At 41.0% G+C, this 25,578-nt stretch overlaps 3 protein-coding genes across 4 annotated transcripts; 1 reads left to right on the forward strand and 2 right to left on the reverse strand.

The window, feature by feature from the left end:
- Positions 1 to 765: 765 nt before the first annotated feature.
- On the reverse strand, positions 766 to 8,393 carry LOC129835888 (DNA polymerase lambda-like). 2 transcript variants are annotated; one of them, XM_055901606.1, is made up of 8 exons: positions 8,338 to 8,393; positions 7,985 to 8,114; positions 7,387 to 7,808; positions 6,973 to 7,287; positions 5,463 to 5,636; positions 5,127 to 5,255; positions 1,715 to 1,883; positions 766 to 1,417 (listed from the first exon to the last, which is right to left on the reverse strand). In XM_055901606.1, exons 2-8 carry the CDS (start codon positions 8,091 to 8,093, stop codon positions 1,056 to 1,058), a joined length of 1,680 nt encoding a protein of 559 aa, XP_055757581.1. In that variant the 5' UTR covers positions 8,094 to 8,114; positions 8,338 to 8,393; the 3' UTR covers positions 766 to 1,055. The 2 variants fall into 2 exon arrangements, with proteins under 2 accessions (XP_055757581.1, XP_055757573.1); XM_055901598.1 differs by having other exon boundaries at positions 7,985 to 8,387.
- Positions 8,394 to 8,590: 197 nt separating this feature from the next.
- On the forward strand, positions 8,591 to 11,131 carry LOC129835902 (protein DPCD-like). Its single transcript, XM_055901612.1, has 6 exons — positions 8,591 to 8,684; positions 8,918 to 8,998; positions 9,121 to 9,245; positions 9,466 to 9,599; positions 9,968 to 10,070; positions 10,617 to 11,131. Exons 1-6 carry the CDS (start codon positions 8,591 to 8,593, stop codon positions 10,719 to 10,721), a joined length of 642 nt encoding a protein of 213 aa, XP_055757587.1. The 3' UTR covers positions 10,722 to 11,131.
- A 2,707-nt stretch (positions 11,132 to 13,838) lies between these two features.
- LOC129835913 (fibroblast growth factor 8b-like) lies at positions 13,839 to 18,744 on the reverse strand. The gene is made up of 5 exons (XM_055901620.1): positions 18,024 to 18,744; positions 17,859 to 17,895; positions 16,954 to 17,143; positions 14,540 to 14,646; positions 13,839 to 14,173 (listed from the first exon to the last, which is right to left on the reverse strand). The coding sequence occupies exons 1-5, from the start codon at positions 18,080 to 18,082 to the stop codon at positions 13,880 to 13,882; spliced, it is 687 nt and encodes a 228-aa protein (XP_055757595.1). The 5' UTR covers positions 18,083 to 18,744; the 3' UTR covers positions 13,839 to 13,879.
- Between the last annotated feature and the right edge of the window lie 6,834 nt (positions 18,745 to 25,578).

Genomic DNA, 25,578 nt, shown 5'->3' on the forward strand with positions numbered 1-25,578 from the left:
GTAAATACAACAATTACTAATATTGCATCATATAATAGCGCACACAGCTTTCCAAAAAAACAAAACCAGACATTTATGGTCTTTTTACACATGAGGCGAAAGCGGGAGGGAGCAGCAGCCTTCTCAAATGAACAGTAAAGTAGATTGCATTTGTTTTGAAACTGGGCTGTCTCCCGGGCGTCAGCCAGGTGCCCCGTTCAAAGCACATGGTGAAGTCAGCTCAGAACAAAAGTGATGTAATTAAGCACATGGAACAATGAGTAGGATTCTGTGTTTTCACATGCAAAAGTGATTGCTTTTGCTAAAAATGCTTTATCTGTCTTCCCAAAGAAAAATAGTTTGAAAAATTCAAACATACAGTATTTATTGGAAAAGAGATGTATGTTTCTGGACCATGCACCATGCTGCCTTGACTACATGATCGAGCAGCACAGATTACTGTTGGATTTGTGAAGGGCGCTCCTCCCTCACCGCTTTTGCCCGTTAATGTCAATGGCCATGGGCTGGGCTGGGTGTGGCGTACTCGGTCACATCTTTAGTTCCATGTGCGCAACGTGATGGGTGTTGAGTTGCGTTTCTCACCACCACTCACTTTGCAGGCTGACCTATGGTGAAGCAAAAAGAGCCCGCTGGCTCTTACCTCAGCCAATCATATTTGAGAGCGAGGACAGGCATTAATGAAAAAGAACAGAGGTTTAATATTCAATTCTTTATAGTAATAAACCAATAATAAACACAAAGTTGTAAAAACAAGGATTCCTTAAGTGATTGTTAAAAGTAGTGTTTAATATTTCTGTAATCACCATTATCTTCATAAAAACATACCAAGCAGTCACCATGTATCTTAAGTGTTTTTCCTTCTGTAAAATGAGATTATCATACAATTCAAGTCTAAAATCACAGTTGACATGTTGATATGACACTGTCTGAAATCTGCATACATAAGCATGATCTTCACCTCACCACTATCACCATCATAATTTGTCTGTAAAAATATAGAAATATATAACTTATGCATCGCCTCATACCACCAGTGTTAAAAACATCATCACCAGTCACCAGTCTCTTTCCTGAGGTTCCCTGAAAGGTATTCCCAGATGGGTGAAGACATCCTTCTCAGTGAGTGTGGGTAGTGGTGTCCCCCCATACACCTTCAAACTTCCTTGTCTCAACACGTCACTGTTCAATGAGTGCTCTGATAGGCTCATGCGTTTTGTCTTGGCCAATGCCCTCATAGAGCGGTTAAAATGTGCCGAGCCGGTGAAGTACATGAGGGAGCAGGCGAACTCGCCGTAGGGCACCACGATGATGTCGAGGCGGCGGTGGAGCCGGCCAGGTCCTGGCAGACGACACACACCCATATACTTCTTCTGCTCGCCACTCTCCTCATGGCTGACTAGGTCGTCCGTCAGGAAGCCTGAATAAAAAAAATATTTAAGAACAAGAACCGGGTCGCATTCATTAGGGCACACCGTAGCAAAATGTTTTGAAACAGAAAACACAAACGATCACGCCTAATGAATTATGATCCAGCTCTCAGCTTATCCCACTATTAAATACTTGAAATAAAAAAATTAATGATGAATAATATCATGTTGAAAGAAGATGAATTGTCAATACAAGAGAGAAAAAAAACTTAATGTAGCTATAATTGGTTGGGAATTCACCGACAGTTAATAAATCAAATGTCCTGTATTTGGACGTGCCCTCCTACCGCTCTGGTGAAGGCTCTGTAACACTTTGCTAAAGACACCCCGGTGGGACTTCCCGTCTGGGTGAGAGATGAGGACGTCAACATCTCCACACGTGTCCTTCCCCCGGCGGTACGAACCACAGGCCATGGCCAATAGGCCCGGGTCCAGAAACTGAGCTGCCTCCTTCACCTACACAGTAGAAAAGGACAGGGATATGGTAAAGTTTGTCATGGAATAACAGGGCTGCCTCCTGCACATATAGATACTGTACAACAGGAGAGGAACAAAGTAACAGTTTGCGATATCCAATAATTGTTTTGAGTTGGTAGCCCTTTACACTCGTACCTGTACCCGTATATGTGTTGAAAATGGCAGATTTAGGCACTAATAAGCGGCTAAATTGGGACGTAATAGCTGTACAGTAACTATACATGATGTCAGAGCTCAGGCTATGCGCTTCACAGCGCTGTATGGGTTTGGACTGACAGCCATTCTGAACTTGAGAACCGCGCGCGTTAAGAAGTTGCCACCATCTCTCCCAGTACTTGGGCAACATTTGCAATTTTTTGAGGGAAATGCTTTAAGTTAAGAGGACTCTATGTACTTTGAAAGATGAGACATTGAAGATTATTATAAATACCACTTTTGATGTCACACAAGCAAACCAAACACCCGTGAGTCCAAATGTGCACTTCACATCTCCATATCATAAAAGTCATGTCATATACAGTGTCAGCGTTTATGATCACTATGTTTGATGTACAGTTACAATGTGACATGGCGTCATACCCTGAGTTGTTCTGAACAGAATGAGCCTGTTTGTTTATTCTGAAGATAATTTGCCACCTGAATGCACTGACTCGTTTCTATGTACCAAAATTACAATCCGTTTCTCTGAATGACCTGGTGAAAGCCTAACTTATAACTTAGCTAGTCATGTTGCCTATAGAACAAGCTTTCAAATCATGCCCACATGACCCAGATTGTGATTTATAATAGACTGTTTTGGGATTGTGTAAACAGCAACAGTAATTGTGTGATGGTGGGATGTGATGGTGGGAATGCAAGGTTGTGTTTTAAACTAAACAACTACAAGTGTGCTTGCTCTAGTTCCTCAATGGCACAGCTAGGAGAGGTCAAAAAGTACCTTATAGTTGAAGACTTCTTTGAATCATAAAAGTGCATTGAAATTGCTTAGGAACTGTGCACACTTTGGATAGGTGTGTGGCAACTTGGAGACACCAGTTAGTCCTCTCACTCAAACCCTTGTAACTTTTTTGTCTTATGTTGCACCTACCCCACATTTTTCAGGAATACTGTTATCATGTTACTGAATGTATCCAGAGTATTTTCAGATTTCCTTATCAACAAATGCGGTGAAAAGTACAGTAAACATAAAATGCACATAAAATCAACAGTGTAATGTTTGGATTCAGTCTTGTGTCAGGTGAACTGTTGTGTGCTCACCTTTGGTCTAATTATTTTCACATTATCTTCAAACTGTTCCCTTTCAATTGCTACCATGGTTATGCATATGCTTTTCATATTTATTTTGTAAGAAACATTTCAATTTAGCCCCATCCATATAGGCCAAGTGTAAAGGGTTAATGACTGAATCATTCCAGACTGGGCCATTTTTGTGCTTATTTACGATATTGTAGTCGCATTCTCATTAAATATTAATTGTATGGCAAAAAAAAATACAAATAAGGCTTCATTCATTCAGACTTCATTTTCAACATGATACAACCTAACTGATAAAACGGCACAGTTTTGATTTGTAAAGCTCAATTAGAGTATAGTCTTGCACATCATGATATATAATCAATGTCAAATATCACAATATTCAATTTAATCACATAAAATCGCCCAACTCTAGACCACACTGAATTAGCTCGTTCCACATACAGTGAAAAATGTTACCGTTTGGGATACAATATATGGTGGGGGCTCTCTCACCTATACAACAGGAACATTTTGTTTGTTTGAAATACAGTCAAATCTATGGTGGGGGTAGCCTGGGAATCCAAATTGAATCGCTGTTTCCCTATTGTTTTTCTGATACACTATTGTGTTTCACTATTGTCTCAGTTAAAAAACAACTGTGTAAAAGAGCAATTCAGCTTGGATCCCAAACCAGTGGTGGGGAGGACCACTTTGCATACAATGCATTTATGGTTATGGGTTCTAGACTATGTTTCAAAGTTTTCCCCAGTAATGTTCTCTCAGGGGCCTTCATTATAACAGAAAGTTTGGTTTGTTTCTCGTTCATATTTGGACTCAAAATAACATGTTGTACACGTGTTGAATCTTCAAGACAAGTCCTCAAATTGTATTTATATTACCTACTTGAAATTAGAAAAGAAAATGGTGTATTTTCATAAAGCCTTGCCGGTCAACAGGTAAGCATTAGCCGTATTCAAGCAAGCCAGATACATTTTGACGACACTACATATTATCTTGACAAGCCACAAGTCAAAAGGACACATGCTATAGTCATCTTTCTAATCTGCACTTTATATCTGGCAGCCACGAAAGCAACAGGGAAATCCAAGTAATACTATATGAAAACAACTGGCTTTGTACCCGGTGCTCCCAGTGACCAGGGCCACATTTCATTCCAGGATTATGTTCCCTCCCCTTCACAGATCTGATAAGACTGGACAGGTGAAAGCAATAAGGCGGAATCACAGAGCTAGATAGAGGACCCATCTTTGTATCTGTGCCATTATACATGCTACAATCTCCATTTTAAAGTAGTCCATTTTCTTCTTCTTCATTGGCTGATTGCTCCCAACTCATAGGACTCCCCACGCAGTTGACTACTTTAAAGTGGTGAAAGCCCTCAATGGCAATGTCCATGCTAAAACGGGTTATATCCATGATGAGTCCTCTATCTGTATGGGCGGAATCTACAGTAGATGAGTTCTTGCTTTACACCCACCCAGTTGTCTCAGATCCATGAAAGGGAGTGAACGGAGGCAGGGGGGAGGAAACACCTTTCTGGAATGGAACACAGCCCTGGTATCTGCTGACATATGATGCGCCAAGTTTCTAAGAGTGAGTTCCCCCCCTTTGGGATACGGCCGGCAGGACTCTGACAGAGAGTGGGATGTCTGCTTTCTCCATCACACACAGACCAGGCTAGGAGAACTGGACTGACAGTCTGCTTAGGGGCCAAGGCAAACTTAAAACATCTGAACTTGGCTTTGAGGTTCCGTAGCATTTCACTTTACAAGATCTCTTGTTCGCAAGGGGGTTAGAGTACTGGACTGGAGACACTTTCCTAAAGAAACTCTCTTAACCCCACTAGATGAAGTGGGAAGAAGAGGTCTGTTTAGTCTATAACTAATATACTGTTAGAATGTTACATTTTAACATTGATTGACCTTTAATGTGGGTGCTTGAGACAATAAGAGGGAGATGTGTTACCGTTTTTTCAATGGTGGCTGCCTCTTCTCTGGGCATCCGGTCCAGAAAGTCGTCGTAGTGTTTGAGTCCAATTATTTGGTTGTGGTTCAGATTGGCCTTGGTGCGGATGTCCTCCAAAGTGCGGAACCCCTAAGATGGAAAATATATATATTTTTTTTATCTCATGTCAAATCGATTTGTATCACACTATCAAACACTAAAATAACTGCACACTCCACAATACAAAAATAACAAATCTTACACAGTCATAGCAGTGTTGCATGCAAAATCAGAGAGCGAGAAAGAGAGACACACACAGACAGAGAGACTGACTGTGTGACAACCAATCCATCTAACCTGTGTGTACCAAAGCTGGGCAGTCTTGGCCCCTGCCCCCCAGATATTGGTGAACATCTCCAGTACTGGCACTGCCTCTCCCAAGTGATCTATCTTACGGAGGTGCCCACTCTCCATGATCTCCATGACCTTGTCAGCCATCTTCTTGCCAATGCCCTGGATCTTACAGGCCTCCTGAAATTTGACAGGCATGGTTTAGTTAATTACAAGGAGTTAAAAGGCCCACTGCAGCCATTTTTATACTAATATCAAATCTTTCTGGATAAAAATGATGTACCTTACTGTAATAGTTTTCCATTCAAATGGTCAAAAATAAACAAAAATGGATTTTAATCAAAAAACACATTTTCTGAAGCAAGAATTTAGCAAGGACTGTCACAGTGGGGAGGGAAAACAGAAAACTAGCTGTTATTGGCAGAGAGGTTTGGAACTCTGTTACTGGTCTACTAACTAATTTACCAAGCTAAAACTCCCATTCTTTGGGGAAAAACCTGGGTGAAGAGAGGAGCTGTGCCAGCGTATTTTATTTGTTACTTTAATTGCTATCATTTATGTATTTATATTGCAAGAAATGGCAGTTACAGGTGTTAAAAAATGCAAATATCTCTAAGTTCAAACAGGGGGGCACTACCCTCCTCCAGGCCTCCCCCCGCCGGTACTCAGCAGCACAACCTTATTAATAAAACCTTGTCAAACCAAACCATTAGTAGGTCCTGTGTAGATTGTGTTTTCAACAAATGAAGCAACTATCAGGAAATAACATTGATCACATTGTCACACTAACTCCACTATACACGTCATGTTGCTTTTCCATCAGCATCTCGTCAATGTGACGTTTTACTTGCTACACAGAGCATGTTGTTATGAGAGTGGAGAGGAGCAGAGGGGGAGTGTCTGTATTCTATTTTTCCTACTGTAATATACATATTAATTGATTATGCGTAAGTACAATAGCTTTGGCCCAGTTTTTCGCAGGTACTAGTGGTTGTACTAAATTAGCCTCTAATTTTACAAGTTGCTAGATAGTCAATGTAGCTAGCTAGCTAGTAGTAGCAGCTTCGTGACTTCAGAAATCTATGTAAATAACCATCGGTGTATAGCTGAGGCCATTCACAAGATAGAATGAACACGATTCTTGAACTTGACGCAACACGCAGCTATCATTGATTTAAAAGGAAGCATTTCCTCAATGGCTTCATCGGCTGTTGTACAATATGATACAAAACACAGTAAAACAGAATTTTTGCTGCACTGGGCCTTTAAAGACTCCTTTCAGATCACTTGAAATTGAACCAGCAGCAATCAATGTATGCATCCATCAATACACGATTCATGCACCCATCTTGTCAATAACAGGGATGCAGTTGCGTAAACCAACCAACCCCATTTCACAATGTTCTCTATTCACACAATAGTGTGAATAGAGAGACAGGAATTAATTATGATGACACAAATACAAAATGGCCGACCATAATCACCAACTATGCAGATATGGGACTAAATAACCTACCTCATAGGACGTGATAGGCTTGTGGTAGCTCTTGAGGGCGTTGACGGCTTTGGAGTAGCCCAGCGCTCTCCATCTGTCCCCCTGGTGCGTGTAGGCCTTGGCCAGCACCTCCAGTTTATCTGTGATGTGCTTGTTGTGGTTGTCAACCTTGGACTGGGAGGACTGGGCACACACCCACTTCCCTGAGAGAGGCTTCTGTTGGGGGTCTGAGGGGGCAGTGGTGGTACTGGGGGTCTCGTCCTTGGGGTGCAGGCCACTGATCAGAGCCTCCAGATCGCTCTGGGAGACGCCATATTCATCTTTAGTGTCTTGGACCTATGGATACATGAAGTAAAGAAGTGTATGATTAGGGCCAGAAGAAGCTATCATGCAGTGACAGGGTTATGGTTAATGGTTATGTGGTCGTCAACCTACAGTCTCTGTTGACTCATCTGGTTTTATTTCATCAGAGATCGGCTGCTTCATGTCCTGTGTGGCTGGAAGTGGGATACTGTTGAGCATGTCTTCTTTGACACCGTCCTTTGTAGTTTCCATGTATTTGTCTGGGCTGAGTAGGCTGTAGTCTGTTGTATCCAGCAGTCTCTGCTCACTGATGCAGGTGCTGAGCCAGGTGCACTTCAACAGATAAACTCCAGAGGGCAGCCTGTCCACTTTGAGCAGCCTGAGAGCCCTGCCACAGTCCATACTGTCATCCACTACTACATGAGTGACTGTGGGACAGAGGGAACTCTCAGTTTGGCCTCCATTCTGGACAATCTGTCTCTGGAAGATCTGACATCTGGCGTTCCCGATGCTGGCTGGTAATATGTGTATGGTGACGCCCTGGAAAGCACTCCCTGAAATGGGATTGTGAAAAAGTAGTTTTACACACACACAGGGCTTGTTCAACATCGACTGCTGACTGATCTACAAATCTAGCGTCATAAAATCATTATTATTTGTAGATCTGTCAATCAGTCACAATGTGCCCAAAATGCATTACGAATGTGATGCTCTCAAACACGGCCCACACCTGTAACAGGTACAGTTTCATTCCTCTTTGGTGGGGGAGCATCCTTTTCCTCACGTGCCCCTGCTCTCTTCACTTTGGGGAAAGCTTTCATAATTCCGTAGGCAGACATTTCGCCAGGGAAAGGGGAGCCCTGAAAAATATAAAACAGAATGTGACAACTGACACCGGCTGGCTGGCTAGCTAGCTAACTTTAGCTGACTAGCTAAGTTAGCTAGCAAACGGACAACAACAGCGGCATTTAACTGTTTTGAACAGCTGGGATTCACTCACTCCACTGAAATATGTTACGTTATATACTTATTAAACTAATTTACTATCATTGGTCGATAAACTCTTGAAAATACATGTTTTACCCCTTTGGACGACCAAGACACAAACCAACGTTACAATGCAGATGGTTTAAAAATAATTTAACTTCCGGTTCGATATAGACCTATTTTTAGTTTTTGCACGACAAAGTTAAATATTTTTCGAGAAAATATTGTAAAACATTATGTATTATTTATTGAGTAAATGTAAACATGTTTTTGACAGATTATGGAGTTTAAAAAAATGAAAAATGTATTGTACGTTTCACGATGACCTCCGTTGCCGTGGCTACACGTGATGTTTCAGGAAATGTCCGTTTTTTGCAATATGGCTGTGCAGAGCTGGTCAGATCTTCTAAAAGCATCCACGAAAACCGCTTTAATACACGATGGTGAGTGAAACAGAGAGATATAGACAAGTTATCATCATTATTGTGTTTTGTATCACAACATTTACCCTTGCATTCATCTAGTAAGACTTCAGTGTCAATTATAAGCTCGCTAGCATTAGCTGCTAACTAACACTTACTTTCACTTAGCCTAGCAAATCTGTTTAGCAAAGATGAAAGCTAGCTAATTCACATTTAAATTTATTTCTATTGGTGCTTTCCAAACCTCTTTCCAGGGAAAAGGAAGGTACACTATCTCTTTACAGATGGGAAAGAAATGGCAGAAGAATATGACTTGACAACAGATGAGCTCCTTGGTAAGTTTGTTTCAGATTAGACATCTTCTAAAAAAGTATCCTGCATTAGCGACATTGCTTCCTGTGCATTATATTATTTCCACTCTCAGCTGTTGTTACTTACATGTATTCTTACTTTGCAGTACGAAAGTGGCGTTCAAAAAGCACCTTGAAGGGACAGGGACCATGGGAGATAGAAGTCGGAGAGCCAGTCCCATCTACTGTAGCCTGTTTGGAATCAGATGTTATCAAGGAAAACTGTTCAAACGTGAGTTGTATTATACAATATTTACATCTGTTATATTTCAGGCCATGATCTAAATTGCTAATTGATTCTAGTTCACTATCACCAACAGTACTCATCCAAATGTGTCAACTGATACTTTTACGATCGTGGAATTAACTTAATTTTCATAATTTCACTATTAAATTAATCATCAATAATCAGTATGCATTTAACAGTACAATGCTCTGTTGTATTTCCTCAGCCTGTATTTATGCGCAAAGACACAAAGACCAGTTTCCTGTGGAGAGTCCGGAACCTTCCCTACCCCAAAGAGGTCTACAATATTTCAGTGGAGCCTGATCAACGATGCTGCATCATACGAACAAATAACAAAAAGTAACATCCGAATAGCCTCTATTCCACTCTCATGCCAAAATGCTTTAAAAGTTAAGCATACAGTTGATATGTTTCCCCTCCTTGGAAATCTACTGATAAACTGCTAGGCCTATATCACTTCAGATATCGTTAACTACAGGTCCCTGAAAAGTGATACCACATTCAAAGTCTACATAATTTCTACAGTTGTAACTTCTTCACAATGGAGAAGGCCTCCTATATTTTCCTTTATTTTCTTTGTCAGTGCTTGTTACAGTTCCGCATATGTACGTGAGGCTGGCTCTCCTATAGGTGGCACTGTTGACATAAATATTGATCTCTTGCCTTCAAGAAACCCTTTTCTCACTATGGTGCGTTATCCTTTGCAGGTACTACAAGAAGTTTAATGTTCCTGATCTGGACCGAAGCCAGCTGCCATTGGATAGTTCTGCGCTCAACTTCACCCACGCCAATAACACGTTAATCGTCAGTGTAAGTACTCCTGACAACAACAACAACTAACAAACCAACTACAGTACTTCTCAAATCCCACCTTGGGTGATTTTACACTGCAAGTCTTATATCCAATATACAGAAACTGATAGGCAAACTTGAGGCTAAACTGTAAGTTGATACTGGAGACTAGATTGAAACTATATAGTTGTATTCGTCTCACTTGTATCAGAACACACCTATAAACTCAAGGGATCGAATCATTGAATTAGTTAGTAGGCTATCCTAATGTTTGTTCTAAGTATCTGATGAAGAGATTGACCGTTACTTTATGTGTATACCTATCATAATCGGTTTCTCTGTGCTATTCGATTTCTTATTCCTTGTGTTTGTTCAAATTGGCACCCTATTCCCTATATAGGGCACTACTTTTGAGCCCGACTCTGGTTGAAAGTAGTGCACTATATAGGGAATAAGGAGCCTCTGTGTTAACCCACTTCAGGCCAAACATTACACTACAGGATGTACATGGAAGGGAAAGGGGTTTCTGTAGAGGTAATTACCTATTCTGTCTTTCCTTTCAAGTACAAGAAGCCCAAGGAGATATTAACGCTTGAGCACGAGCTACTCCGGGAGGTGAAGAAACTGAAGGGAACCAATGAAGGGGACGTCGACTGCAAAACTCAATGAAGTCCCAGTGTGGATCTGAGGGGATGTCACTCAAACAAGTCGTTTTTGATTTGCACTGGTGATGCAGTATCCTGTATGTTTTCTACTCTGATTTCTGGTTCTCAAGGGGATTCCACTATTGGAAAAATTTTGCGCAGTGCCTTTTCCATACTTTCCATTGTGTTTATTGCGGTCGAGGCGGGGGGGGGATGTTGAATTGAGACAGTGAATTACAAACATAGTTACTTGTTTAAACTTGTTCGTTTTTGAAAGAACACTTACAAGTGTTCTATCAAAAAGATATTTGAGAAATGTCACTGCTGTTCTGTAAAAAGTTCTGAATTGTTGTTGTCGAGATACGAACAATTATTGGGTTTAATACGTGATGTTGTCCGTTGAAGATGAATACAATTCCATAACATTGTTAACAACTGTCTCTACATCTCTCCCTTCCCTTAACTATGCAAACTATTAGTTGTTAAAATAGTCCAAACGCAGAGAGTTCATCCCCCTCCCACAATTCTTGGTCTCCTTCCCTTGTAAAACACTTTAACACACAATGCCTTTTCCCTATTCTTTCCACACACACAAACACACACACACTGTTCTCGACGGGGTCGCCCTTACAAGCACGTCCCATTTGTGTTAACTGAATACCCTTATGCTCATGATTGTGCAGCCCAGAGTAGGCCACCCTGAAAGCCATTATGGCCGAGCTAGCCAGCACTAGCAGGCCTTACTGGTCCCCTGAGCCTGGACCTGTCCTCCAGGGGGTGACTTTACCGGCCCAGAGTCCTCCAACAAATCCTCTCGCAAACCCCAAGACTGGGGATAGCCAAGGATAGGTATGGAGCTTGGATGACAGAAGCACTATATTACTGGGAAGTGAAGAAGTCGTATACTTCTTTGTAAATATAGGTTCTTGCATGACAGTAGTACTGAATTACTGCAAAGTGGAAAAAGGTTGTAGTCTCTTTTGTAAATCGAGTACCACACTGAGCCACAGTGAGAAACGTTATCTGACTGAATGCTTGCTAACTTTGACCATCAAACTCTAGGGAGATGAGTAACAAGACATTATATCTGACTAAGTTAATATGACTGAGGTTTGACCATCAAAGTTTGATTGAATGAAATGAAAAGTGAAGTGAAATTTGACTGACTTTTTACCACAATGTGTTATTGTATAGCAGCTTACCTAGAGCAGTTCAAAACGAAACATAGATGCTGCATGAAAAGAAAACAATGCTGCAAAAAAGGAACAATTCCATTTAAATATAGATTCCTCTAACCTAGTAGTGATTCCTTGCATTTCTATGACTCTATGTGCCTAACCAAGTGAGCAGTACAAGGGCTAAAGACGGCGACAAAACCACAGGTCACTCACTATTGTGCTTTGCATACTTCCTAAAGGGGAGGAGATATGTCATGGGATTTGGGAACCAGATCCAACCAAAGCATAAGATCTGAGAAAAAAAGGCTCAACTAATTTCTCAAATCAAGAGTGGCTGTTGGATTGCTTTGACTTTGTGTTGTCCAAATAAAATATTGGACACGGAATTAAACGACCATTTGGAGGGTGATTTGCGTACACTGCTGTCTTTTCTCATTTGTCAGAGCAGGATAATGCCTCAATTAAAGTGCCTGATGTGTTCTAGTAGCCATTGAGCCATGAGGATAGCCATTCATCTCTCAATAGGAGTAACAATAATAACACTAAAAATTCAGGGTTTTTATCCTGTCAGATTTATTGAACCTTTTTGATCACAGCTTTTAGTTGTCCTCAAAGCTGGCGACGCTTTGCGCTTAGCTATATATTGAAAAACCATTCTTTATATTTGGAATCCGACCTTTAGCAAACAACCAATAGGACATCCAGACTTCAAACAGTGAGAACGAGAGAGAAGGGAATAGAGAGGGTCTGCTCTGATTCTGTTGTGCAGCCAGGCCGACCGGGTCTTCTTCCCCGTCATCTGATTCTGTTGTGCAGCCAGGCCGACCGGGTCTTCTTCCCCGTCATCTGATTCTGTTGTGCTGCCAGGCCGACCGGGTCTTCTTCCCACTGTCATTTGGCCTCTGCCGGTCATGCTCAGTTGCTCCTGGGAGAGAGAGAAGGGTTTCTTTCTGCCTCGTCCTTTCATTCCCGAATGCCTCTTCCCAGCCATTCCCTCTTTCAGCCGGTGCCACATTTTGCCACACTGAGCCCCGGTGCTCTTTCGCTTTCTCTCCCTCCATCCCTCCCTCCTGTGAGACTAGCTTCTTTTTGATAACTGACCCCTCCTCGTGTTATTATTCGAACCCACTATTGTATAACATGTCCTTTTATATGAGGGCCACAAAGGGCCCATTTGATCACAGGGTTACGGTGTGTGATCGTGAGATATGCAACTACATGGTGGTAACCTTTGTCTCGAAAACAAAATTGTGGGCTGACCTCATCTGCTTTTAATGCATAGCCCCAGCTATTCAGGCCCAAGTCTCACTCGCTGAGCACATTGAATTGCAGTAGCCTGACACAGATATTGCCCCTCAGTTATCTGGGTCTCCAGTTTTTTAGGCAACGTTAGAACCTTTGGGACCCCAAAGTGACCCAGCTAGACAAATGGTTAGAAACGGCGCATTGACTCAAAATTATTTTGTGATTTTAATATACACTCTACAATAAATATTTCCATCATTTAAAAGTATTTTACAAATCTTCCAATTAAAAATATATTCATATATGTAGAAAACAGACTAACGAAAATGGCCTCCTAAATGCAAAATAATGTGTTTTACATGTATTTACTGTTAATTAGTTGATGCAACCACATGATTATCCAAAGATAGCTGCCATGTAATGTGTATTCATTATTTCTCTCTCATAACATCCTCTCTTTATAGCTGAGTAGGGTTATCACTAAGCCCAAGATGTCCTTTCATTCATTCATTCAAATCTCATCGAGTGCTTGAGCACTAAAATCGTCCTCTGGTTATAAAAACTCTTTCCTACGAATGAACCTCGGTCTGACGTAGCAGATTAGTTGGCCTACTCATTGTTTTAGACACAATCCAGTACAAAACATAACAAAAGGAGTCCTTGCAAGGAGCAGAAATGTGGTAGTGGTATTTTGTTTGGTGTATTCCCCTCCCTCCCTATCCCTCCCTATTCTTCCTCTTCTTCTTCGTCTGTTCTTTCCTCAGTGGGCCCCTGAGCTGTGGTGATGGGTATGTTTAGTCCTCCGAGGGTGGAAGGGGACCACAGGGAGGGGGAGGACATCAAAGGGCTGGGTGTCACCCAGGAGGTGGCCCTTGGGCTGGCGTTTCATGAAGTGGGCCTCCCTCTGGTGTTGCTTGGTCCTGGAGGCCTTGCGGGGTCTTCCTTTACGTGTGAAGGCCATGTACCAGCCCTCATATTTAGCATTCTGGAGAGCAGTGTAGTTGTTCTCCAGAACGATCTCTGTGAAGATGCAGTCTTTGCCGCGACCCTTCCGCTGTTAGAGAGAGAGAGAGGGGTGGGTGGGTGTGAGGGTGAGAGACGGAATGACAGAATGAGTTAATAAGGAGTCAGTCTCTGAGGATGTTAAAATATTGTTTTGACAAGTAAATGTCCTATCAATCCTTCAAGTTTCTTCCTAAATCATGTCCAACTCCCTACAAGGGCTTTTCTGGTCATAACTCAAGTGAAGAGCCTTACACAGGACAGACATAACTTTTCTCTGAAACGTACTCATGGTCACAGTCAAAATGATGACAGAACTTATTGAACTCAACCGACCTCCAGGGCTCACATGAAAAGAGATGTACATTTCAATGTGACTTCCCTAAATAAAGGATTAATACATAAATCTAATATTTACCTTGCCAATCAATTTCCCCGTCTTGTTCATGCAGATGTAGTAGCCAGTCTTTGCCCCTTTGATCCGAATACGACTGCCAAACGTGTCCGTCTCCACCACAAGTTTGGCTAGAAAAACATAAAACACATAATATTCTTAACTTTCTTCAGCTCAAATACAATGCACAATGATTCTCAAGCTTATGAGGTTATTCTATTTTGTGAACACGATATGCATGCTTTTGTAACTTTGAGCTAAAACCCGTGTGAAAAATAATCCAATAGCGGTATCATTTGAGACTGAATTGAACTTGAAGGCTGTGAGACTATGCCGGCCCAGTAGTATTGACGTGATGACATCAGAAAGGGTGTTAAGATATTGTAATGACTGGTTCAGAGGACTACATTTAACCTCGATCTAATAACCTTAAGTTATGTATTATATTATAATGACTTTAGCAGTGTTGTATGACTCGTTATCATGGCATCAACCTTGCATGCAGCGGGGAGAAAAGTATTGTATATGGCAAAACATTCAAACATAAATTAAAATCGAAACATTGGCAAAAAACACTAAAGTCTTTCAGAATAGCAGCAAGTGGCTTTGACTTCGCACTGAGCCATTGTCATTAAACGGCTATAAAATGCCGAGCTACGCTCCACTTAGATGATGGGGAGGAAGGAGGAACGAGGGAGTGAGAGAACATAGCGGTCAGCGACACAGCCACAAAAGCACCGAGCAGTGGTCAGATTTGGGCCTGCTACAAGAGTGACACCCACTTTGGACATGCACGCTCGAGCCAAGGCGAGGTGTGTGTGTGTGTTTGAGGGAGAGGGAGATGAAGAACAGAGAGAGAAGAGAGGGGATAAAATGAAGATGCTGACTTCACCGCTCTTTATAAACCGAGTCATACATTGAGTTGTAAAGCAATGAAAATTCCTCATTAAATGACACTCCAAAAAGCAGGCAGCAGGCATAGGGAGAAATAGATGGTTGTTTTGGAAAGATGGCTAGACAGGCAGCAAGCAGGCAGCAGGCATAGGGAGAAATGGATGGTTGTGGTGGAAAGATGGCTAGACAGACCAACAAAAAAAACGTTGGTGACAGGAATTTGCTCCCTTTATATTTCAGACAATTATTTCCTTGTGGGGAGAAACAATTCCCAACCTCGCATAGATTTAATCAGAACAGGGGTCTATATTGTACACTTTGTCCATAGGCTATACTCTAAGAATTTTTTTTCTAAAAGGGTTCTTTATCTGTCCCCATAGGATAACCCCTTTTGTTCCCAGGTAGAACCATGTTGGGTTCCATCTAGAAACCTCTGTAGAAAGGGTTCTACATGGAACCCGAAAGGATTCAATCTGCAACCAAAAATGGTTCTTCAAAGGGTTCTCCTATGGGGACAGCCGAATAACGTTTTAAGGGTCTAGATAGCACTTTTTTTTCAAATAGTGCTCAGGAGGCCTATGAATAGGTCTAGACCGCCACTGGTGAGAAATACAACGTGTTAACTTCATGTGGATGAAAGAGTGCGATGAAGTTGCCCTGAGAAATGCTGTGCTAATTATTCCACTTGGCAGAAATGCAGTTGACCCAAACCCTTCCAAAAACAATGCATTGTTTCTAAGGGCCATTCAGCACCACTCTGGATAAGTGAGTTAAAACAATTCTGTTTTATCAATGACATTGATCACATTTTTGTAATTCTCGTGGCAAATGTCAATCAGTCACTGATATTTTAAACCACTAAATCGCATGTAAAAATGTCGTTCTTTTTTTTGGTATGTTTAAGCAGATATGAACGAATTTATGTTTTGTTCGAAGGATGGACTTGAGAGCGCTACTGTATATTTATAACATTTAAATATTTCGCTATTTGAATATTCATTGACATGTGTCCATCAAAGACCAATGGGGGACAGAATTAAACAAAAACACATTCGCCTCAAATAACTTTGGGTAAAAAATAGGACATCTCAATGTTATGAAAATTGCAAATCATATTTCTTTCTTTCAACCGCTTCTGAGAGGGTAAGCTACTCAGTAAATGTTAAGAAGGTAGAAAGTAAGACAAGTTCTGATGTGTTTACCAGATATTATGAGTGGGTTTCTCCCGAGAATCCCAGTCCAGAACAATACTATAGAATCCATTTCGAATGCATTTTTTCATTCCCGCCGCCTACTCAAACCTAAACGTCTTCATGCTAAATAGAACTGTTTGCTTTTTAAATGGTAACATTTTCATAATATACCTAATTTTCTTCTCCAATAGGCCTACATGACTTGTAAATTGACGTGTCCATAAGTAGATTTAAGTCATTTCAAAATATGGAATAGGCCTAGGCCTGTTATATCCTACAATTATTACGAAGATGCCTAGGCCTACTTGAAGGCACCCATTTCGTGCTAGGCGTGATTTATTCGTTTCTTACCGTGCACAGCTCCGTCGTCGCCCATGGCATTCACTTTCTTATTGCCCAGAACCTGGACATGTTTGCCGCTGGTTCGGCTGTAGAGCTGGTAGGTCCGAATCAACCGGCGGCTCATCCGGTCAGACAACCGGCACTGCTCGTTCACATGGTGCTTGAAATTAGGAGGTGGGGAGTGGGACTGCACTGTGTTCTATCAAACAAGAAAAACACATACAATAAAAATGCATGAATAAAAACATTTAAGTATAAAAATAAAAGCATAAATGAGAGAATAGCTGAACTGATAATTAACGCTAATTGATGTTCAGTCTAAATGAATGAGAAGCAGATCAAGTTATGTTCCAACTAAAACATATTTATATATTTCAATGAACACCAATCATATGCTTTTCATATGGAGTTAGGCTATAGGCATTTCAAAGGGAATTGCGGGCACATGGCTTTCAGAAGAGAAAAAGTGCCCTTGTACGGTGAGTGTTTGGGGAGATGCACGCAGCGAGTCCGCTGTCCTCACTCGAGATGACATGCCTATGATAGGTTGTTTTACCACGGATGATCTTTCACCCTCATCTCCCTTAGCTATATCCCTTAACGATTATTTTTCAATTCAGCCATACGCCATCCCCATATGTTTTAACAATTACCTTTTAGGCTCGCGTTTACGTCTTTTCAAGATGTTTGACTTGTTGCCAACTGCTTAGGGCTCGTAATAAAATGTTTTCATTGTTATTACACATTTACTGCAGATATGCAAACGAATTGGATTAATATCAATAAGAATAAAAACGCTTGTAAATGGGCATAATTAGTTGCATTGATGGACTGAAATATTTTTAAGGGACTATGAAATGTTATTATATGCCCATTGCTCTGCAAACTTCATAAAAATGCATGCAAGTTCGTACCTGTGTGTAAAAACACAGCGCTAAGAACTGAAGTAACCTGAAACATAAAAAAGAACAAATAATAATATTTATGTTTCATATACATTTCCAAATATGTCAAGTAACTGTAGAGGCCTATATAGCCAATTCCTTAAATATGAACCGTTCAGTAGTATAATAACTCACAGGTAGCCTAATCTCGATGTTCTAAGCCTCATATTGAAATAAGTCAAATATTTCTTCATGAATTCCACTATTCCAATTCCACATAAGTTCTCTGGGAAATAACAGTCCTTCCCATCGGGAATTTCAGCTTGGATTTTATCTCCCTTCTGTTACAGCTTATAAATTGATAGCCCGACGATGGAGATCCAGAAACAACTGAAGGTTCGGTCCAATGTTCCAGGTAGGATTCACATTCACTCATTCACAATAAAACGTCCCGGGACTATTTAAAGACGTTCATGTGGTCATCCAGAATTACAAGTCCAGAGATCGCACTGATCAAGCGACCACCGTTATTCCACAAGTCGGTCAATTCCCTCTCGTGTCAATCATCCCTCCTCTGAAGAATTCAAGGTCTTCTTTGATGTTGCTTAGTAGAGATAATGTATATCCCGGTTGCTTTCGTGGAATTGTAATACATCCGTATGCACTGGTGGGATGGAATTATTACGCGCATGGAGATTAGCCTATTTCTATGCATATTTTACGCGCGACAGTGAGGAGATGCATGTCCATTCAATAATTTAAAAAAATGGAATCTTGCATAGATATGAATTAAAAATGGTAGCAAAGTGTATAGTTCTATGTATTTGTAGCCACTGGTGATGTTTGCCTCTCAAAGAAACGCTGTTAGATGGTCGGTATAGCGCGGCTCCAATGTCAACTTCCCACACGTGTGTTTCTTGTGGTCCGGTTTACTTCAGAATACAGCGGCTCCTGCCCTCAACATTTAAATACTTTCACTTGCGAGAAAGGCAATATCCTTGCAGAGAGCAGGCGGAGCCTTTGGTGGGAGATAGTAACAGGCTGAGGAGGACTGAAAGTGGCATGTATTGATTGACACCTGACTATGTTGAGGTATTTCACAAATATGATGCAAATTAATTGACTAGGCTTTGTGCCCTATTAGGCTACTTCCAGTGTTGGGATTGTTCCCGATTTCACAAGTTATCAAACATGAATGTTTCAGCTCAATTCTTGATAGTATAAAACATGAACAATCACGAACAAACCTATTAATTGTTATTTGTAAACAAATCAATCAACTAATTAATTTCCAATAAACCATGAATAAAGGTTAAATACAAATATTTATATAATGTAGATATTGGCCAAACTGCATCACACAACAGAATAGCAAAGAAACCAAGCCTCTGTTCCCTGGAATCTCCTTAAGAAAATATACAGCTATATTAACCTCTTCCCCTACTGCAGGTTAGTGGTTGTTTCATACTGCAGGTTAGTGGTTGTTTCATACTGTAGGTTAAAGGTTGTTTCATACTGCAGGTTAGTGGTTGTTTCATACTGCAGGTTAGTGGTTGTTTCATACTGCAGGTTAGTGGTTGTTTCATACTTCAGGTTAGTGGTTGTTTCATACTTCAGGTTAGTGGTTGTTTCATACTGCAGGTTAGTGGTTGTTTCACACTGCAGGTTAGTGGTTGTTTCATACTGCAGGTTAGAGGATGTTTCATACTGCACGTTAGTGGTTGTTTCATACTGCAGGTTAGAGGTTGTTTCATACTGCAGGTTAGTGGTTGTTTCATACTGGAGGTTAGTGGTTGTTTCATACTGCATGTTAGTGGTTGTTTCATACTGCAGGTTAGTGGTTGTTTCATACTGGAGGTTAGTGGTTGTTTCATACTTCAGGTTAGTGGTTGTTTCATACTGTAGGTTAGAGGTTGTTTCATACTGCATGTTAGTGGTTGTTTCATACTTCAGGTTAGAGGTTGTTTCATACTGCAGGTTAGTGGTTGTTTCATACTGCAGGTTAGTGGTTGTTTCATACTGCATGTTAGTGGTTGTTTCATACTTCAGGTTAGAGGTTGTTTCATACTGGAGGTTAGTGGTTGTTTCATACTTCAGGTTAGTGGTTGTTTCATACTTCAGGTTAGTGGTTGTTTCATACTGCAGGTTAGTGGTTGTTTCATACTGCAGGTTAGTGGTTGTTCCATACTGCAGGTTAGTGGTTGTTTCATACTGCATGTTAGTGGTTGTTTCATACTGCAGGTTAGTGGTTGTTCCATACTGCAGGTTAGTGGTTGTTTCATACTGCATGTTAGTGGTTGTTTCATATGGCAGGTTAGTGGTTGTTTCATACTGCAGGTTAGAGGTTGTTTCATACTGCAGGTTAGAGGTTGTTTCATACTGTAGGTTAGAGGTTGTTTCATACTGCAGGTTAGTGGTTGTTTCATACTGCAGGTCAGAGGTTGTTTCATACTGCAGGTTAGTGGTTGTTTCATACTGCAGGTTAGTGGTTGTTCATGCTGAATGTTGGTGGTTGTTTCATACTGCAGGTTAGTGGTTGTTTCACACTGCAGGTTAGTGGTTGTTTCATACTACAGGTTAGTGGTTGTTTCATACTGCAGGTTAGTGGTTGTTTCATTCTGCGGGTTACTGGTTGTTTCATACTGCAGGTTAGTGGTTGTTTCATACTGCAGGTTAGTGGTTGTTTCATACTGCAGGTTAGAGGTTGTTTCATACTGCAGGTTAGAGGTTGTTTCATACTGCAGGTTAGTGGTTGTTTCATACTGCAGGTTAGTGGTTGTTTCATACTTCAGGTTAGTGGTTGTTCCATACTGCAGGTTAGAGGTTGTTTCATACTGCAGGTTAGTGGTTGTTTCTTACTTCAGGTTAGAGGTTGTTTCATACTGGAGGTTAGTGGTTGTTTCATACTGCAGGTTAGTTGTTTTTTAAACTGCATGTTAGTTGTTGATTAATACTGCAGGTTAGTGGTTGTTTCATACTGAATGTTGGTGGCTGTTTCATACTGCAGGTTAGTGGTTGTTTCATACTGCAGGTTAGTGGTTGTTTCATACTGCAGGTTAGTGGTTGTTTCATACTGCAGGTTAGTGGTTGTTTCATACTGCAGGTTAGTGGTTGTTTCATACTTCAGGTTAGTGGTTGTTCCATACTGCAGGTTAGAGGTTGTTTCATACTGCAGGTTAGTGGTTGTTTCTTACTTCAGGTTAGAGGTTGTTTCATACTGGAGGTTAGTGGTTGTTTCATACTGCAGGTTAGTCGTTGTTTTATACTGCATGTTAGTTGTTGATTCATACTGCAGGTTAGTGGTTGTTTCATAGTGCAGGTTAGTGGTTGTTTCATACTGCAGGTTAGTGGTTGTTTCATACTTCAGGTCAGTGGTAGTTCCATACTTCAGGTTAGTGGTTGTTTCATACTGCAGGTTAGTGGTTGTTTCATACTGCAGGTTAGTGGTTGCTTCATACTTCAGGTTAGTGGTTGTTTCATAATGCAGGTTAGAGGTTGTTTCATACTGCAGGTTAGAGGTTGATTCATACTGCAGGTTAGTGGTTGTTTCATACTTCAGGTTAGTGGTTGTTTCATACTGCAGGTTAGTGGTTGTTTCATACTGCAGGTTAGTTGTTGTTTCATACTGGAGGTTAGAGGTTGATTCATACTGCAGGTTAGTGGTTGTTTCATACTGCAGGTTAGTGGTTGTTTCACACTGCAGGTTAGAGGTTGTTTCATACTTCAGGTTAGTGGTTGTTTCATACTGCAGGTTAGAGGTTGTTTCATACTGCAGGTTAGAGGTTGTTTCATACTGCAGGTTAGAGGTTGTTTCATACTTCAGGTTAGTGGTTGTTTCATACAGCAGGTTAGAGGTTGTTTCATACTTCAGGTTAGTGGTTGTTTCATACTGCAGGTTAGTGGTTGTTTCATACTGCAGGTTAGTGGTTGTTTCATACTGCAGGTTAGAGGTTGTTTCATACTGCAGGTTAGAGGTTTTTCATACTTCAGGTTAGTGGTTATTTCATACTGCAGGTTAGAGGTTGTTTCATACTTCAGGTTAGTGGTTGTTTCATACTGCAGGTTAGTGGTTGTTTCATACTGCAGGTTAGAGGTTGTTTCATACTTCAGGTTAGTGGTTGTTTCATACTCCAGGTTAGAGGTTGTTTCATACTTCAGGTTAGTGGTTGTTTCATACTGCAGGTTAGTGGTTGTTTCATACTGCAGGTTAGAGGTTGTTTCATACTGCAGGTTAGTGGTTGTTTCATACTTCAGGTTAGTGGTTATTTCATACTGCAGGTTAGAGGTTGTTTCATACTGCAGGTTAGAGGTTGATTCATACTGCAGGTTAGTGGTTGTTTCATACTTCAGGTTAGTGGTTGTTTCATACTGCAGGTTAGTGGTTGTGTCATACTGCAGGTTAGTGGTTGTTTCATACTGCAGGTTAGAGGTTGATTCATACTGTAGGTTAGAGGTTGTTTCATACTTCAGGTTAGTGATTGTTTCATACTTCAGGTTAGTGGTTGTTTCATACTGCAGGTTAGTGGTTGTTTCATACTTCAGGTTTGTGGTTGTTTCATACTGTAGGTTAGAGGTTGTTTCATACTGCAGGTTAGAGGTTGTTTCATACTGGAGGTTAGTGGTTGTTTCATACTTCAGGTTAGTGGTTGTTTATACTGCAGGTTAGTGGTATTTTCATACTGCAGGTTAGTGGTTGTTTCAGACTGTAGGTTAGAGGTTGTTTCATACTGCAGGTTAGAGGTTGTTTCATACTGGAGGTTAGTGGTTGTTTCATACTTCAGGTTAGTGGTTGTTTATACTGCAGGTTAGTGGTATTTTCATACTGCAGGTTAGTGGTTGTTTCATACTGTAGGTTTGAGGTTGTTTCATACTGCAGGTTAGAGGTTGTTTCATACTGCAGGTTAGTGGTTGTTTCATACTGCAGGTTAGAGGTTGTTTCATACTGCAGGTTAGTGGTTGTTTCATACTGCAGGTTAGTGGTTGTTTCATACTGAATGTTGGTGGTTGTTTCATACTTCAGGTTAGAGGTTGTTTCATACTGGAGGTTAGTGGTTGTTTCATACTTCAGGTTAGTGGTTGTTTCATACTGTAGGTTAGTGGTTGTTTCATACTGGAGGTTAGAGGTTGTTTCATACTGCAGGTTAGTGGTTGTTTCATACTGTAGGTTAGAGGTTGTTTCATACTTCAGGTTAGTGGTTGTTTCATACTTCAGGTTAGTGGTTGTTTCATACTGCAGGTTAGTGGTTGTTTCATACTTCAGGTTAGTGGTTGTTTCATACTGTAGGTTAGAGGTTGTTTCATACTGCAGGTTAGTGGTTGTTTCATACTTCAGGTTAGTGGTTGTTTATACTGGAAGCAAGATGGATTGTGTGTGAGAGACAGAGAGAAAGAGAACATTTGTATCGAAGGCAGCAACAGCCTCTAAAATGTTATATGTGAAAACCATTCTGTGCTGTGCATTCACATGGAATAGATATTACTGATATATATATATATATATACACATATATATATATGTGTAAAATGAAAAACAGCAGATCAAGGTTGGTCCACAGGTTAGTGGTATTTTCATTCTTCAGGTTAGTGGTTGTTTCATACTTCAGGTTAGTGGTTGTTTCAAACTGCACGTTAGTGGTTGTTTCATACTGCAGGTTAGTGGTTGTTTATACTGCAGGTTAGTGGTTGTTTCATACTGCAGGTTAGAGGTTGTTTCATACTGCAGGTTAGTGGTTGTTTCATACTGCAGGTTAGTGGTTGTTTCATACTGAATGTTGGTGGTTGTTTCATACTTCAGGTTAGAGGTTGTTTCATACTGGAGGTTAGTGGTTGTTTCATACTTCAGGTTAGTGGTTGTTTCATACTGTAGGTTAGTGGTTGTTTCATACTGGAGGTTAGAGGTTGTTTCATACTGCAGGTTAGTGGTTGTTTCATACTGTAGGTTAGAGGTTGTTTCATACTTCAGGTTAGTGGTTGTTTCATACTTCAGGTTAGTGGTTGTTTCATACTGCAGGTTAGTGGTTGTTTCATACTTCAGGTTAGTGGTTGTTTCATACTGTAGGTTAGAGGTTGTTTCATACTGCAGGTTAGTGGTTGTTTCATACTTCAGGTTAGTGGTTGTTTATACTGCAGGTTAGTGGTATTTTCATTCTTCAGGTTAGTGGTTGTTTCATACTTCAGGTTAGTGGTTGTTTCAAACTGCACGTTAGTGGTTGTTTCATACTGCAGGTTAGTGGTTGTTTATACTGCAGGTTAGTGGTTGTTTCATGGCCCCATTGGACCAACCTTGATCTGCTGTTTTTCATTTTACACATATATATATATGTGTATATATATATATATATATATCAGTAATATCTATTCCATGTGAATGCACAGCACAGAATGGTTTTCACATATAACATTTTAGAGGCTGTTGCTGCCTTCGATACAAATGTTCTCTTTCTCTCTGTCTCTCACACACAATCCATCTTGCTTCACGTTCACTTCTTTATAGTTGTGCGTGTGTAAGTGACCTACACTACCATTCAAATGTTTGGGGTCACTTAGAAATGTCCTTGTTTTTGAAATCAAAGCAAATTTTTTGTCCATTAAAATAACATCAAATGAATCAGAAATACAGTATAGACATTTTTTTATTTTTTTTTATTTTTTTATTTAAAATAATTTTTATCCCATTTTCACCCCAATTTTCGTGGTATCCAATCGCTAGTGATTACTACCTTGTCTCATCGCTACAACTCCCGTACGGGCATGGGAGAGACGAAGGTCGAAAGCCATGCGTCCTCCGAAGCACAACCCAACCAGCCGTACTGCTTCTTAACACAGCGCGCCTACAACCCGGAAGCCAGCCGCACCAATGTGTCGGAGGAAACACCGTGTACCTGGCCCCCTTGGTTGGCGCACACTGCGCCCGGCCCGCCACAGGGGTCGCTGGAGCACGATGAGACAAGGATATCCCTACCGGCCAAACCCTCCCTACCCCGGACGACGCTATGCCAATTGTGCGTCACCCCACGGACCTCCCGGTCGCGGCCGGCTGCGACAGAGCCTGGGCGCGAACCCAGAGACTCTGGTGGCGCAGTTAGCACTGCGATGCAGTGCCCTAGACCACTGTGCCACCGGGAGGCCCGTGTAGACATTGTTAAGTGTTGTAAATGACTATTGTAGCTGGAAATGGCTGATATTTCATGGAATATCTATATAGGCGTACAAAGTCCCATTATCAGCAAATTTCACTCCTGTGTTCCAATGGCATGTTGTGTTAGCTAATCCAAGTTTATATTTTTAAAAGGCTAATTGATTAAATAGTACTCACAAAACACCAGTCTCAACTTCAACAGTGAAAAGGCGACTCCGGGATGCTGGCCTTCTAGGCAGAGTTTCCCTGTCCAGTGTCTGTGTTCTTTTGCCCATCTTAATCTTTTCTTTTTCTTGGCCAGTCTGAGATATGGCTTTTTCTTGGCAACTCCTTCTTTGCAAAGGCCAGCATCCCGGAGTCGCCTCTTCACTGTTGACATTGAGACTGGTGTTTTGCGGGTACTATTTAATGAAGCTGCCAGCTGAGGACTTGTGAGGCGTCTGTTTCTCAAACTAGACACTCTAATGTACTTGTCTTCTTGCTCAGTTGTGCACCGGGGTCTCCCTGTAACAATTGCCGACTGGAGAAGGAGAGGAGGACCAAGGTGCAGCGTGGTAAGTGGTCATATTTTTTTATAAAATATGAAAACACTTGACAAACAACAAAAACGAC

This window comes from Salvelinus fontinalis, chromosome 3, assembly GCF_029448725.1.
Source record: "Salvelinus fontinalis isolate EN_2023a chromosome 3, ASM2944872v1, whole genome shotgun sequence".
Classification (NCBI taxonomy): domain Eukaryota; kingdom Metazoa; phylum Chordata; class Actinopteri; order Salmoniformes; family Salmonidae; genus Salvelinus; species Salvelinus fontinalis.

Excerpts from the sequence above, each read along its gene's own strand:
- LOC129835888 (XM_055901606.1), bottom strand. The coding sequence starts at position 8,093 with ATGTCTGCCTACGGAATTATGAAAGCTTTCCCCAAAGTGAAGAGAGCA. Across the intron at positions 5,256-5,462 it reads CCCAGCTTTGGTACACACAG|GGGTTCCGCACTTTGGAGGA; the intron begins GTTAGATGGATT and ends TTTCCATCTTAG. Across the intron at positions 1,884-5,126 it reads CAGCCACCATTGAAAAAACG|GTGAAGGAGGCAGCTCAGTT; the intron begins GTAACACATCTC and ends TCTACTGTGTAG.
- LOC129835902 (XM_055901612.1), top strand. The coding sequence starts at position 8,591 with ATGTTTCAGGAAATGTCCGTTTTTTGCAATATGGCTGTGCAGAGCTGG. Across the intron at positions 9,246-9,465 it reads TCAAGGAAAACTGTTCAAAC|CCTGTATTTATGCGCAAAGA; the intron begins GTGAGTTGTATT and ends GTATTTCCTCAG. Across the intron at positions 9,600-9,967 it reads ATACGAACAAATAACAAAAA|GTACTACAAGAAGTTTAATG; the intron begins GTAACATCCGAA and ends TATCCTTTGCAG.
- LOC129835913 (XM_055901620.1), bottom strand. The coding sequence starts at position 18,082 with ATGAAGAAATATTTGACTTATTTCAATATGAGGCTTAGAACATCGAGA. Across the intron at positions 17,896-18,023 it reads ACATCGAGATTAGGCTACCT|GTTACTTCAGTTCTTAGCGC; the intron begins GTGAGTTATTAT and ends TTTATGTTTCAG. Across the intron at positions 14,647-16,953 it reads CGACGACGGAGCTGTGCACG|CCAAACTTGTGGTGGAGACG; the intron begins GTAAGAAACGAA and ends ATGTTTTTCTAG.